Raw genomic sequence first — 16,694 nt, 5'->3', positions numbered from 1 at the left:
AAACTTCGGTCCCCTCCTTAGAAATTTTTTATATAAAATTAAAAAAAAAAAGAAAAATTATAGAAAAAAAATTGAAAATATTTTTTATATTTCAACGTTATAGTAAAAGCAATTTTCAAAAAATATTTTTTATCAATCTTTCATCAATCTTTCGCAGCAAGCTATTTTTTACCTGTACTTACAACTAACTAAACATTTTCGCGAACATTTGAATAAGATATAAATTCGATCATGAATGTTTAAAACCTTGGAAAATGAGATAACAATGGATTTGTTAGGTTGCCAATACGCAATGATGTTGCTGCAGATTTTTCAATAATGTTTCTACGAGTATGTTAAAAAGATATGACAACTCTTTAAACGGTCTCGTTCATTTTTTAATTTAGTTGACTCGGCTACATATTTTACAGTCTAAGTACCTGAGAACATTATTTTTTCCACTTTCTTCGAGGAAAAATATGTTTAACTTGATTATATATTTCCCTTACAAGTTACGGCGGAAACTTATGTAATTATATAGGTACTGATGAGAACTACTGTGTCAATAAATATATCAATTTTTTTGTAAAACAAAGCGCAACTATTTAAAGTGTAACAACAATATAACAACAATTATCTTACAATTAACTAAATCAGTGCTTTCCGTGATGGAATCCCCAGTGCTTGTGGTCCTCGTGTCCACCCTTCTTGCCGTGGTCGTCCTGATAATGATCGTGTTCCTCGTACCCGGAGTGTCCCTTATGGCCTTTGTGATCTTCGTCATTATGGTGCTTGTCATGATGTCCACCCTTACCGTGGTGGTGCTCGTGATGGCCGGAATGATGATGGCCACCTTTCTTGTGATGACCTCCATGTTCGTCGTGGTGTCCGTGATGATGTCCGTGCTTGTGATGCTTGCCCTCCTTATGATGGTCGTCGTAAAAGTGATGGTCCTTGTGGAATTCGTCCTTATGATATTTTTTATGATATCCTTTGATTTCTTCGCCTTTGTCGTGATGTTTCTTGTGATGATGCTTGCCTCCCTTATGATAATGTCCGTGCTCATGGTGATGACCGTCATGTTTGTCTTCATCCCAGTGCTTTTTATGCCCATCTCCATGTTCGTGATGATGTCCCGCATGATGATGCTTGTGATGATCACCATGCTCGCCTTTTTGGTGATGGTGATGTCCTTTATGTCCCTTAGTTTCCTTATGGCCATGTTCATGATGATGATGGCCGTGGTGTTCCTTGCCACTGCCTTCCTCGTAATGATGTCCACGCTTGTGCCCTGTCGCCGCTACGGCTAGGTCACCTTCTTGCTGATCAGATTCATATCCTGAACAGACAGCTAGTAAGCACCCCAGTAGGGTAAGCCCGATCTGAATTCTCATCTTGTCGTCTTGTAAGCCTTGATGGTTGATGTTTTGATAATAAATCTGCACTGATTGTAAATCGGATTTTGATGCCACTTTATACCTTACATTGTAGCTGATTGCAGCCAGTGAAATTGGCGGACAAGGACAAGGACATCGCGTCGCGTCACGGCGAATGTAACGTCAATAGATTTTAACCGTTGCACCATCGGGTACAGTCAGCTTCATAAATATAGTGGCAGTCAAGATATCCAAATATATAGGAACACCTAAAGTGATCAATTATATAAGTACAACCAAAGTTATCAAATTAATTGAAGCATCCACTCTGCTCAAAAACACCGGAGCGTTCACATCTTCATATATATGAGTACATTCAAACTGCCCATAATTATAGTAACAGACATAGCCTCAATAGTAACGAAGCATCGAAAGTATGCAAAAATATCGTAACATTAGACAAAATTGAACTCTATCTCTATTTACTTAAGATACACTTTGAAATATACTACTTCTGTTAAATTCATTTGACATTTTATATCAAAACATTTTTTTCCTATTTACTTCAAGTTTACGTCCCGCATGACAGATAGGTACGAGATAGATAAGCAATATCAAATTTTAATTTGTCACCATATATGCCAGTTTGGCCTTACGGCTTAACTGCTCGCTGTAATACGCAGTTTTGGCGATTCGAATCCCAAAGTTATTTTTACATTTTTAAGGTTTTTAATTTTATTATCAAAGCGTTATATAAAATTGAACTTTATCGCAACAATTATTGGTTACTATTCGACATCTTTAAAAATTAAGGAACCACAATATTCCTTGTCCCTTTTTTTAACCGAGACGTCATTAGCATGTTTTTTTATTGTTCACGTTTATTATTGTAAGTTTCGTCATTAAATTCCGCGCGGACTGTCACTGGCGACATCGAATACGTGTAATAAATCTATGCTTGGAAAATTCTACTGCAACCGGACTGAAGATACCTAATAGGAAGAGAAAAATATTTTGATACAAATTGTCAATTAATTTAACAGAAGTTGTATAGATGGCCGAACCTAATCGTTATTAATTTTATTTAAATATTTAATACCCCAAAAATAAAAATTTAAAATTGTTTTTGTTAAGTAAAAAACATATTCTAAGTAAATTACTAGATTTTTCCTTTTCATTAAAAATAAATCAAGCTCTATACATATATTGATAATATTGAAAAATAAAAACCTTGTAAGTCTGGGATTCGAACCATTAAACTTACGTACTGCGGCGAAAATAGTAAAACACTGAAACTAGCACATATTGTGACAGAATAAAATTTGATATTACTTACTAGCTTTTACCCGCGACTTCGTCCGCGCGGAATAAAAAAAATGCTCACAAGATAAAAAGTTCCTATGTCCGGTCTCCTAGTTCTAAGCTACCTCCTCATCAATTTTCAGCTAAATCAGTTCGACCGAACTTGAGTTATAAACAGTGTAACTAACACGACTTTCTTTTATATATATAGATAGGTAGATTAGGTATCTGTCATGTATCGTCAATTTATAAATTTTAAACGTTAAATAAGAAGAAAAATGTTGGGTTGTCCGATAAGTTCGTGCCCATTTTTAATGGAAATTTTAAAGGCCCTTAAGTTTTGGCATACGTCTTTTAAATTATATTTGTTCGATTTTATAGCAAAACGTCTTATGTATTTCGGCAAAAATTAAGTCAATCAGTTTTTATAAAACTGATAGAAAAGAACGAATCGTGTCCTACCATTTGTCAAAATATGGCTGAAGTTAAGTTTTTCAGTATGCATGTGTTATGTAAACATGTCATATGTTTTCAATAATTGTAATATATTCGGGTCTATTCTAAGATACCTATTGAAAATCGGAACGAACTTATTGGACAACCTATTATGTTGATACAAAGCGTCAAATGAATTTAACAGAAGTAGTATATTTCAAAGTGTATCTTAAGTAAATAGAGATAGAGTTCAATTTTGTCAAATGTTACGATATTTTTGCATACTTTCGATGCTTCGTTACTATTGACGCTATGTCTGTTACTATAATTATGGGCAGTTTGAATGTACTCATATATATGAAGATGTGAACGCTCCGGTGTTTTTGAGCAGAGTGGATGCTTCAATTAATTTGATAACTTTGGTTGTACTTATATAATTGATCACTTTAGGTGTTCCTATATATTTGGATATCTTGACTGCCACTATATTTATGAAGCTGACTGTACAACAAGAACATGATATTTTTATTAAAAGGTCGGTTCAAGTAGACTAGGAAGTTGGTACGCGCTAATTTAATATCTATTTATGTCTGTCCTGTACATTCTACTTTTTAAGGCATAAGACTAGTACAAAAACACTGAGTCAGAAGAAATCTACTAAGTATTCAAATAGTTATGATTTCAAAACACCTCAAATGTATAACTATTTTACTTTATAAATCGTACTAATATTATAAAAGCGAATATTTGGATGGATGGATGGAAGTTAGTTTGAACGTATCTCCGGAACGGCTCAACGGTGATCTTGTGACGTATCTGAACTTGTGACAGAGTTGCAGGTGACAGCTAGTTTGAACATAAATTCTATACTTCTAAGAGTTTTATTTTACAATTGTGTTTCTGCACTGCGAAATTGCACATTAAGTATTAATAGAATCGATTCAGACAGTCGACCTTTAAGGTTTTTCTCGCGTAGCCATTTTTTCATCCCAATTGAAACAAATAAGACGGCATTACATTGTATGATTAATTTGAAATGTCAGCATCACAAATATTTATAACTCCGTATTTTTCTTAGAAAGTCTAGAGGCAGCTTCCGAAATTCTTTGGACCCAGCAACGTTGATCAAAGCGTGGATTTCCGTTAACATTGCTAATCTATATATATAAAAGAAAGTCGTGTTAGTTACACTATTTATAACTCAAGAACCGCTGAATCGATTTGACTGAAAATTGGTGCGCAGGTAGCTTAGAACCAGGAATAGGACATAGGATAATTTTTACCCCGTTTTCTTTTTTTTTTTTTATTCCGCGCGGACGGAGTCGCGGGTAAAAGCTAGTTATTTAATATTATCTTTTCTTTTTCATAGAATGAGTGGGATGCCGATGTATTTTGGTCCAACTAATTCACGGGTGGATATAACATATTATTTTATGTGATTATGTATAAAATAAAATAACTATTGCCATACCGAAGTAACCCAGAGTTAAAACCTATACGAGTACTTTAATACATTTGTAATTTCGAGAATGGATATAAAAAACGTTTCTTATTTATTGCATAAAACATATCGAAACAACAAGTTGTCGTGAAGCTGTTTGATTGTCAAACTTAACTTGAAAGAATAAAAAATATGAGAAAAAAGCATGTATATTTTGATATTTATTCTGTAAATTTAATGTCAAAGTAATCAAAAACATTCCGTTGTAAAATTACAGTATCGTTTATCATTTTATTAAAATTATATGTACAATTATCCTACTAATACTTATTCAGAGAATTGCGTCCGGAATGGAAAAACCGAAAGAAGCTAAAAAAATTCGAAAACCTTACGAAGAAATTGGTGCTATATTCAACGGAAATGAGGTACTTTTAAAAATTTATTTCATTAACTTATTCGTACAATTGAAAACAGCGTACCTACTTTACTTTTTTAAAAAACTAAGAGAAAAAAAAATCTCAAGTAAAGAGGCATTAATTTCTATTTCCAAAATTAATTATTAGTTCCGCCAACACACGACGCTACCATATTCCAAGCGTTCTTTGAGTTAAACAATATCAAATATTATTAGTACATATCCGATCTAAAAAGTACTAATGAAAAGTATGGAACTAATTAATAAATATAACACTACGCACTAATATTAAAGTTACTCGGCATTGACATAGCAAAATAGCACTATCTTTTACTATCGTTACATTTATTAATATCATGGATTAGTATTCTACATACCAATAAAGCAAAAATTATTCGTAGGTTAGTCAAAAATAAAAAAAAAGATAGTTTCAAGGGAAATTAATTATATAAAAACATATTTAGTATTATTTAAAGGGAATGACGTATAGCCAAGAAGCTGAGTCTAAATCTTTAACCATCTTTATACTACTCTATGGGATTAAAAGTTTAGTAATTTATTATGAATTAAAATATAGACTGTATTTACTAAATACGAGTAAGAAACACAGTTATATTGGATGGAATTATCACAAATCATTATTCGTTTACTAAGCTAAAATACCCGATACCTCACAAGTATACTAGTTCGAACAATTTATAAACTTCAGACTCTAGAACCTAAACAGTTTTTATTTTTTGAAAAACGATAGCATAATCTTTAAAACAATGATTTGCTAAATTATTTTGGCAGGCACTGGAAAATAATTTTTGTTGCATGTTAAAATGCAACAAAAGTTTTTTTTTATTACATATTAAAAATAAACATTCCGAAAATTAATTGAAATATTTTTATAATATAGAATACTTACATTGTACTACAGTTCCAAACAATCTTCAGCGCCTAAACGCTGCCATCAGTCACGAAGCAAGAAAAGTACCAGACGACTAGCACCCCCAGACACTTGTAGCACAAGACCGTTATCACATAATTAAAACGTTATACTGCGTCCGCCAAGGGAGGCGAGCATATAATACGAGCGAACCAGTACGCAGGTTCACCCTTTCTAACAATAGAAATGTTGTCGCAATTTCTTACCCTATTTCTTTACCTTGCGCCCACTCGATTTTAACTTGGAAAATTACTTGGGAAATTCGTGAAATCTGAAATTTATAAAATATTCCAGATTCTTGGGTGGACACTCACTATTTATTCATAAGGTTGTAACTTTTATAATGTATTCATTACCACATCTAATCATAAGCAATAACTGATTGTAACTTGTGAAATAACTTTTCTATAGTTTAATTTATAGGACTTCTCGACCTAAAGTCCCGAATTCGAATCCGATGTGGCGAAATTCATATTTGAGATCGTTCGTTAAACACGTGAGACACGAAAGAGAGGAGGGGTTCGGAAAAGTCACCAAATATCACAAGGGGAGGAGTGGGGGATATAATGAGAAATCACGTGGATATAACAACCTGAACAACCTTAAATGTCTGTCAGGATATTTAATTTTGCACATTTTTATTTTATTTTTATCCAATCTTTATTTAAAGTAAATAATAGTTATTTTGAAACATCAATTTATATTTAAAAAAATCACGTGATTTTGCGTGATTGCAAATAAGTTTAAGCTTTTGCAGCGATATAGTTTATGACCAAATTCGAATGGTGGATTCCAAAACAAAATCTCTTGTTTCCCTGCACCTTTAACCAACATGCTATCGGCGCATCATTTTTTGTGCCCCTACTTATTTCATCAAACGGGCACGTGTACCCCAACATGTGATACAATTATTTGATCTACCAATCATCCTGATCTTTTATGCTATTCAAGGTTACGTTATTCCTTCTAATGATACGGGTCTTTGAAATACAATCTATGAAAATAAAATAAATTGCTCGTATCTAGCGATCGCTCATCCCACGCAATCGATTTTTCCCGCTGAAAATTTGGTAAAGTTGATTACAGATGTGAAAATTAAAAACTTGATAAAACATGTGAAATGTTGTGATAAATATTATTTTAAAAACATAGTTGAGTGTTCTACTTCATTTTTTATACTTATGTCTTTATATATATTATATTAGATAATTTATCTCAAATAATAAAAACACTCTATTTGCTTGTAGTTGCCAATTCTACTTCCAAACCATTCCAAACCGTCTTGGTTAGCCGCAATTGAAAATAGACTCTTAATTATCAAACGAGCTCAATAATTTTGCATGGACTTCAATTGCAATTACCTTAATAAAGTTAAATAACAAATAATAAAACAATTCTAATTAAGCTGGAAGGCTTTAAGATATTATTCACGATAAAATTCGACATACCGTAGTTGATCGTCCCTACCGAGGGTTCGAATCCCGACGTTCAAGCTACCGACAGACCGCGGGATCGGTAGTTTGTACACCTAATCATTCGAAAACTCATAATAAATTCGTCTCATAAAAAGAAAAATTGTTTTCCTTCGTTAAACTCATAATAAATTTAAAAACAATAGCGTTTCGTGATATTTGTCATTCCTTCAAATAATCATACACATCTGCATGGTTTAAAATTTCAGCACCATCTAATTTATGTTTCAGGTAAAAATAAGAGTACCTAAAAGTACATCGAAACCTCCGAAACTAACATCATCTCAGCTGAAGCTGCAACAGCACTGCACATGTGAAGATGACCAATCGGTCTGCTCCGAGACGTGTGGATTGCCAGGACAGTCAGTGGGCGATGGTCGAGCAGCCAATTTGTTTAACATTCAGGTATATGATAACAATTACAAAAACAACTCGCACCCGTAACCTTGAGGGGTACGCGCAGATTACGAACTTAGATTTGCCGCTGTCCTAGCACAGCTTTCTCGCATATCCATATTCATACACCTACGCAGTTCCAGCGTTAAGGTAGGGCACGGTTGGGTGGCCGCCCAGAGTGCTGGACAGAAAGGGGCGCCACAGGGCCCAAGGGGGGCCCACCTTACCAAGACGTGGTAAAAAAGTCCTGAAATCTCCCTAAGGGCGCGCGGAGAGTGCGTAGAAAGTAGAGTATTTACGTGTATAAGCTACGTTGTTGTTACTTTTAATGTCGTCTGTCTTAACTAAATTATGATAATTATCGATTACTATTAAATCTAATATTATGTCTTGTTAAACTGCTAGGTAAGGCTCAAGCAGGCCTATCCGAAATCATAAGATTACAATCAAAATCAGAATAAAATTGTATTTTTAATACATTTGTGCTAGCAGTACCGAGTAGTCTAATATCTAAGATAAAAATCTATATATGTAAAAGAAAGTCGTGTTAGTTACACTATTTATAACTCAAGATCGGTCGAACTGATAGCTTAGAACTAGGAGACGGACATAGGAACTTTTTTATTTATATATACTAGCTTTTACCCGCGACTTCGTCCGCGCGGAATAAAAAAAATGGCGCGGAACAAAAAAAAATTTATCTTGCTAAAAGACCAACGACTGATCGGTGATCTTACTAATATTACAATGCAAATGCGAAAGTTTGGATGTATAGATGTCAGAAGGTATCTCCAGATCGACATAACGTATCTTGATGAAATATTGCATAGATACAGAACGTCTTGAAGAACACTTAGGCTACTAGTCAAGGTATTTTCTTTGATTCACAGATATTATTTAATAAATTAAAAAATATTTTAACCAACATTGTTAAAAGATACCAACACCCTACAAGTGTCTGTTAAGAAAGATTTTATTTTATCAATAAAATTTTCGGTACATTAGAAATAGATTTCTTTTAAGTAGCCTATTGAATTTGAGAGTAGGTAGAAAATCCCTTTACATTTTTATTGAAGAATAAGATATTATAAAATCAAAAGAAATTAATTAATTTCTTTTAGGTACTTTTATAAAATCTTAAGATCTATACCTTAATAGAAATCTAACAGAATATATTCGAGAGCTCTATATAAATTTATAGTATAGACGGTTGATTGAAAGCCTTACCTTAACAGCACTTACGGCCATCTCAAATTACACATTTTCATTTGAAGACGATGTTTAGTCACAAATATATAAAGAAAATCTTTACTTCTATTCAAACCCTCTCAATATACTATTACTATACGATTTTTTTTATCTATATCTATATATATAAAAGAAAGTCATGTTAGTTACACTATTTATAACTCAAGAACGGCTGAATCTATTTGACTGAAAATTGGTGGGCAGGTAGCTTAGAACCAGGAAACGGACATAGGATAATTTTTACCCCGTTTTCTATTTTTTATTCCGCGCGGACGGAGTCGCGGGTAAAAGCTAGTATAGTATAAATGTGAAAGTTTACATGTATGGATGGACTGTCTGTTGTTATCTCCTGAATGCTTTAACGGATCTCGCTGAAATTTTCCATAGATGTAGAACATAGTCAAGAAGAACATATTGGCGAATAAACATTTTTTTTAATTTCAAATCTGCACGGACGGAGTCACAGCTGGTAACTAATTATACTCATAAAAACGAAAACAATTTCTTCAACAACAAAAACCGAGGCGTCTTGCTTATGTTAAATACTTAGCTGATATAAATCTTTTTACAGGTCCCTGATGACATCTGTGAGTCGCTCACTCACCGCACTGCGATGAATTCAGAGGTAGTATACAGCACCGCGGAAAAACACGACACCCTTTGCAATGTATGTAACGTGACACCCAAAGACGCTCCCAAAGGTGTGCAAGCACAGAAGGTACTCCATCCAGACAAAGATGTTTTCATCCTGCAGATCGGCAAACAAACAGATGAACCCAACCGAACTGGAAATATAGAGGTACAAGTAACTATATTTACTTCGAAATATTCGTTCATAGATTATTAAATAGTCCTAAAATTGGACCGTGGGATGCCATTACTTATTAAAAAGTTTCATATTTATTTTTCATCGATTAATGTCATTCGTCTAGTATATTATAAAGGTAGTCATAGACTTTTCGGCCCCTCTAATTAATTTTTTATTTGACGTGGTGGCCAAACAAAAAATTCCAGGTTCGCACAACGATATTAATAATAAATTAATTATAAAGGTATCAAATATTAGCAATTATTGCCATGTGCAAACTTTTAAGTACAGCGATGGCAATAAGCGCCAATAGTCTAGTGGCTAATGGTACAGATATGCCATCACTTGGTCGTGTGTTCGAATCCGGCCATTTGAAAATTATCTTAAACCATACAATCACAGATTTAGAGTTCAGTTAGCAAGGTTTAAAAATTAATGTAACTTAAAATTCATAATGTTTCACATAACGTCTCAAAAAGAGGTCAAGGTCACTACGCGCAGATTCTGCGTTCATTTGGGCTGCCAGTCGCCACTTGTAAATCTGTAAAGCCCTCCTAACTAAAATATCTACAACTCTCTTGTTGTATATAATTTATATTAATCTTGAGTAGTTTCAGAAACTTGTAATTATTCAAATCATTGTAGTTGCACTCACAATTGATAACGGACCCATAAAATATAATTAAGATATATGAAAATATTTCTAAGACAGAAACAAGCGTTATAACTCTTTATATGCCACTTCGTATGAATCTTTAGATGGAGAAAATATCGCACAATAAACACACAATAAAAGTTGAATTTACCAAAGGTAATGAAATATCATTGTGAGGAAAATATATATGGTTTGAGTCATATTTATTATTTGTGTATCAGGTCGAATTGATAACTCCTAGAGCTCCCGCGAAACTAAAGCCGGCTACACACGCCTGTAAGCAGATACAATGCGAAGACGATGATATACCGTACTGCGTACCATGCAGGACTTGTAGAGTGCCCGCGCCCAGGAAGAAGAGGAAGCGTGCGGGATGTTGTAAAAAATAACTCCACATTAATCGTATTTCTTTTTCAAGAATATTATTTAAATATTTAAAGAAATTTAATGTGTGCCAGTTTTAATGATTCCTTAATAATTTTGATATTGGACATAATTTACTGTTTACTTTCTTTTACTAGACTTGACTTACAAATTATTTGCTGAATTGGAAACCTTTGTATGAAGCCTGATACAATTTCTTATAATAAAATTGTAAGGTGGGTTGAAATCGATATCTTTGTCTCGCAGAATTTTTATATTTTAAAAGAAATATATTTTCTTTATTCTTGTATTATTTTTTTATTTAATCTTAAACTAGTTTGTATTTTTTTATAAATTAGCTAATTTAAATGATTATTGCTTGGTGCACATTACAAATATTACTAAGAGCAAGAAAATTAAGAGCAAAATCTTCAATTGGCTGATAATAAAACATTCGCTGAGCAGCTGTCCGGCAAGAACGTAATTAAGAAGTCAATGTATGTATTGTATATTACTTGGCAGTATGTACCTACATCTATGGCATTACTAGCTGTCGCCCGCGACACCGTCCGTGCGGTATTAAAAGAAAACTTAATAAGTAGCCTATGTGTTCATCCAGACCATATTCTATAGGTACATATGTGCGAAATTACATTAACATCCGTTGAGCCGTTCCGGAAATACCTTCAAAAAATCATCCATCCATCTAAACGTTCGCATTATAATAATAGTAAGATATGTAATAGTATTGGTAGATCGAAATGAGACATTAGATTTAACAAAATACTTCAACCCTAATTCTTGGTATCCGTAGTTCATAAGTAGAAGCGTTGTTGGAAACCATAGTTCTACGGCAACAACTGCTTTACTAAGAATTTGTAATTTCTGCCTTCGATTTGATGTTGCGACATTTCATCCAAAGTAAAATCCACGTTTTTATTCTCGTGCTCGACGTATAACTATAGCTCTCGTTACAAAATGATGAATTCAACTCGGAGAACTAATAAGAAGTTTGAGGATGACTGTCAAAGATTACAAGTACGAGGTAAAATATTTGTTACCAACCAAAAAGGTATATTTCAGAATGTGATAAATGTATTTAAGGCTAGACTATATATTAGCCTATAGTAAAAGTCTGCAGGTAATCTATTCAGTCCGATCAACAGCAAACGTTCACTAAATATTTATGTGGTAAAACTTACACGTGTATTCCGTACAAAAGATTCAGAACAAAGACGGAAGGTGAAACTAAATGTATTCAATCGATAGGATATGTAAAGAGTGGCTTATCCGTGATCTATTTATGATTGTTATGAAGTAGAACATTCGTATCTCATTTAAGAGTCACATGGCGGTGACTTTTGAACTGTAAGTTATATAAGTACTTATATATTGTATGTAACATAAAGACGTGTTATCATCTTTAAAGATCATCGGATCATATCACATTGCTCCGCGCAATGTGATATTCACTACAATACTCGTGTGCTAAAGAAATAAATATAATTGCAAAGATTTAAGATATGTATACGGTACTAGTTGTCACTTATATTTTACAAAATGATCACTGGATACACGGCTAGAGCTATGTTGGAAGAATTATGATGTTATACGTATGGGCTTTTTAAGTATTTAATATTACGAAATTAACATGGTATGGTTAGTGGTACCAAAAGTTTATTACTAGGTTAATACATTGATCTGGCCACCATTTCATGAAATGATTTTATTTCGTGAGTGCTAAACCTGAAATCTGACTACTACCTTATGTACGCTACGTACATACAGTCGCGTCCGTTGGAGCTGTTCAATTTAGGCTCTTCGTGCACATCTTATGCCTCTCTTTAGAAGAATGTACAAAAAATTAACTTGCGGGTTAAAACACTGGAAGAAAGGATGGTATAATATTTCATAGCAACTACCTAAAAAACTTCTTTTTTAATTTGCTAAACCCTCTGGAAACTTAAATTAACGCCCTAATAATTAATTAAATTAAGAGTAAAATTTAATTACTTGAACAATTTTTTAGTAATTTTAATCTTTTGCTCATTTTCATGATCAAAACCTTATTAATAAACACACAACTCACGCCTGTAACCCGGAGGGGTAGGCAGAGATCACGAACCTCCAATTGGTATGACCACACGAACCTCCGCAATCCACTTTTCGCCATTTCTGGAGACGGAACGTGACGGATGGCGAGCCGCGTTGCCGCCGTCTATTTCTCCCGGGAATTAACACATATGTGCGGGTTGCATACATATGTGAACGTCAGATAAATGTACATAAATATGTAAATCGAAAAACACATTGGTTCGGGGTGGGAATCGAACCCAGGACCTGCAGATTACAAGTCAAGTGCTTAACCCCTAAGCCACCGACGCTCTACAGTAAATTTTATTTTAAAAGAGTTACTTAAAAACTGATAAGTGTATGTAAACTTTGTACTACGTAGTTTTGATGGCAGCATATTAAAGATCAGTCATCATATTTATGGTACGTCTAGTTGTGTAGTTTGATTTTTTAATTTAAGGGTTTGCTACCGATCGAACCTCTGTTCTATTTTAACACATTACTTTTCCAGGTACAATTAATTATATAGCAAAATAAGAGCGATTATCGCTTCGGGGAACAAGTGTCTGAGAGCTTAGGCGTTTCGTAAAAACAAAGAAAAAGAGAAAACATTTTTCTTTTACTTTGTTTTTTATTTAAAAATAGCATCCATTAAGTTCAAATCAAATTAAAGATTCTGAAGTAAACAAGTTTTTTGGATAAGATCAATTAATTAAGTTTCAACTTTTTTTTTAGTTTCAGTGATGAACAAAAAAAGGTGTATTTCCACTGCTGAAACACCTACACAAAGATGCTGATACCTATGATTAAAGATAGTGATGGATAAAACAGTAACACGTTTGTTCTTGTGACGAGACAAGACCGAAGCACAGTTAAACAAGTTCATTGCCAAATCGAAAATAAATTGAGCAGCGCCCCATTCTCATGGTTTAATCCTTCATTCTAGGGTGTATAAAATTATTATTCAATGCGTTCGATAAGGGACGCTTAATGCTGGCAGGAATTCATAACTCAAAATCGCAAAATAGGACAAATTGACCTGTGACTATATTGTAGAAAATCATGACACGTAATATTTTGTGTCGCGTGTGCACATTGGACTCAGAGTTTCCTAACAGTGTGTTAAAAATTATTGAAACATAATAAAATAATTCTTTGTATCAGTAATTTCATTACTTTAGCCTAATATTAGTGGGAGCGTCAGCAAAATGATGCAATATGTTTGTGCACCGACTGTACCGTTAGCTTTCTCTACACGATTGTATTCAAACGAAGGTCGTCTGATGTAATAGACATTTGAGCTTACACGAGGACATCCCTACAGAAGTTTATTAGTTTATATTATACTGCTATTCGTTTTTATATTTAAAGATGAGACTCAAAAATATTTGAACTTCGTGGCCTTGTCCTATTTAATTAATTTAAGTTGTTTATCTTACTTCTTACTATCATAATAATTGCGGCTTTTTGATGGATAGATGTATAGTTGTTTGTAACGTAACTCGAATAGCTGAACATATCTGGATGAAATTTGAAGTACATTTTGATTACAGTCTGAAAAAGCAATAGCTGAGGCACTTATCAATTGCTATTTACTTACTCCCGTAAACGAAGTCGCGGGTAACGGCTACTTATTTATAACTAGTTGTCGCCCGCGAGTCTGTCCGCACATAATTAAAAAAAAACTTGATAAATAACCTATGTGTTCTTTCAATCTATATTCTACATCTGTGCAAAATATCAAGATCCGTCGAGCCGTTCCGGAAACCTTCAAACGAACATCCATCCATCCAAACATTTGCATTTATAATATTAGTAAGATTTAATTATGATGTTAATGTCTGTTTGTTATTAAACAGCGCACGATATAATTGAACTTTGATTTTTTTATACTTGTTAATATGTGCATGCCTGTTGCTTTTTTATTATTTTTTTATATAGTTTTTGTGTTTTTTCCCTCCTTTCAGCATGTTTGTTATTTTTTTTTTACTTTTTTTTGTTAACTTTCTAATTAATATTTTGCTTTCTGAATGGATTAAATGAGTTTATTATTATTATTATTGATATGGTCAACATTACTGTACAGTTAATAGTTATAAAACATGTATTAGCGTTAAGTTGTCGTTCATTCACCGATCTCATAGAGTTCCTTATGCGGCCCACGTTACACGTCGCTTATAATTATTTTGATACATAACAATACAAAAAAGGAAGGTGTCATAAATGATTGTGAATCATCTATCAGATCAATTTACTGTTGGTTTCAGAGGCCTAAGTTTTCATGTATGTAGGCTTGTATGAATGAAAATCTGTTGGTTACAGTGGGCTAGGTTTTCATGTATGTAGGTTTGTATGAATATAAATTTCATTGTAACAGCCTAGAACCTGAACTACTGAAGCTACTTTAAATAGCTAGGTCTTATTCGATTCGTCCTTTTTCCCAGAGTGTCAAAGGGTATATTACATCGGCACAAAACATACAGTGGAAGTAAAAAATAAAATTCTGAATTAGTGAAAAACGGTTACAAATCTCATCTGCCATCACTTTTTTCCATGTTTTCAAATATAATCTTACTAATATTATAAATGCGAATGTTTAGATGGATGGATGGATGTTTGTTTGAAGGTATCTCCGGAAAGACTCAACGGATTTTGCTAAAATTTGACACAGTTGTAGAACATAGTCTGGAAGAACACATAGTCTACCTACTTATTAAGTTTTTTTTATCTGTGCGGACGGAGACGCGGCCAAAAGCTAATCTTACAAAAAAAAATTACATAAAATCATAGTTGATTTAGTTTAAATAAAAATATTTTTGAATACTTCGTTTGTTTAAAATGGCGCTATTTCGTCCATTATAGCCTAAGTTAAGTTATTCATTAACGTATTAAATTTTATAATTGATAACACTACACATTATAAAACATTAACAAGAATAGTTGCTAAACAATTGAGTATCCTCTAAGTATTGTGGAGGACAACTTAGCCTCAACTTAAATGAGACCATGAGACTGACCGCCGAATGATGTCTCAATGCCAAGGATAAACAATAATATAGGCAACATAAAGCAATATTTTTTTTCTGTAAGAAGTCTATTGATATTGTTTACTCAGTTTAAATTCAATGTCATAATGATATTCAGTATTGCGTAAAATGGATACCTACTCCAGATTTTTTTAAAGTAACATAATATGAATTGAGATTTTTTCGATTAGCGTTGACCGAATTAAACATTAACTCGTACCCAAATCTTCAATCTGTAAAAATGTTTTGAAGTTTTTGCAAGTTTCACGTTTTGTCATTCACCAGGTATGTAAGTATAGGTACATCTATTTTAGTTAACCCAGTTTAATTTGTGCCAACTAAGAACGATCGTTAAAATATGATTCACACAACCCAAAACTATATACAACATATATATACTACTACTTGTCGCCCGCAACTCCGTCCGCGTTGAATAAAAAAAAATGTGTTCTTCCATACACATCTACATCTAAGCCAAATTTCATCAAGATCCGTTGAGCCGTTCTAGAGATACCTTCAAACAAACATTCGCATTTATAATATTAGTAAGATTTCTATAAGTACATCTTTAAAATTAAATATTTAACAGTTTTAAATTAGATTACCGCAGAATTTTTAATACGTATGAATTTTAATTAAAACGATATAAAAACGTCGTTGTAAAATACGTGTTTCACAAACAGCTGTACACACTGAAACTGTAGATAATGGTAAGCTTAATTATTTGCAAAGTACATGATTAATTAATAAAATTGAAGATACCGTTAATTGTAT

At 33.1% G+C, this 16,694-nt stretch overlaps 2 protein-coding genes across 2 annotated transcripts; one reads left to right on the top strand and one right to left on the bottom strand.

Annotated features, from left to right (window-relative positions):
- Window positions 1-632: 632 nt before the first annotated feature.
- Window positions 633-1,373, bottom strand: LOC106719748 (histidine-rich glycoprotein). Its single transcript, XM_014514189.2, has one exon. The coding sequence runs from the start codon at window positions 1,371-1,373 to the stop codon at window positions 633-635; it is 741 nt and encodes a 246-aa protein (XP_014369675.2).
- A 3,433-nt stretch (window positions 1,374-4,806) lies between these two features.
- Window positions 4,807-10,847, top strand: LOC106719747. Its single transcript, XM_014514187.2, has 4 exons — window positions 4,807-4,958; window positions 7,583-7,756; window positions 9,567-9,794; window positions 10,680-10,847. The coding sequence occupies exons 1-4, from the start codon at window positions 4,884-4,886 to the stop codon at window positions 10,845-10,847; spliced, it is 645 nt and encodes a 214-aa protein (XP_014369673.2). The 5' UTR covers window positions 4,807-4,883.
- Window positions 10,848-16,694: the final 5,847 nt, after the last annotated feature.

This window comes from Papilio machaon, chromosome Z (assembly GCF_912999745.1).
Source record: "Papilio machaon chromosome Z, ilPapMach1.1, whole genome shotgun sequence".
Classification (NCBI taxonomy): Eukaryota; Metazoa; Arthropoda; class Insecta; order Lepidoptera; family Papilionidae; genus Papilio; species Papilio machaon.
The sequence above is the reverse complement of the archived record's forward strand: the minus strand, read 5'-3'. Positions and strand labels throughout refer to the sequence as shown.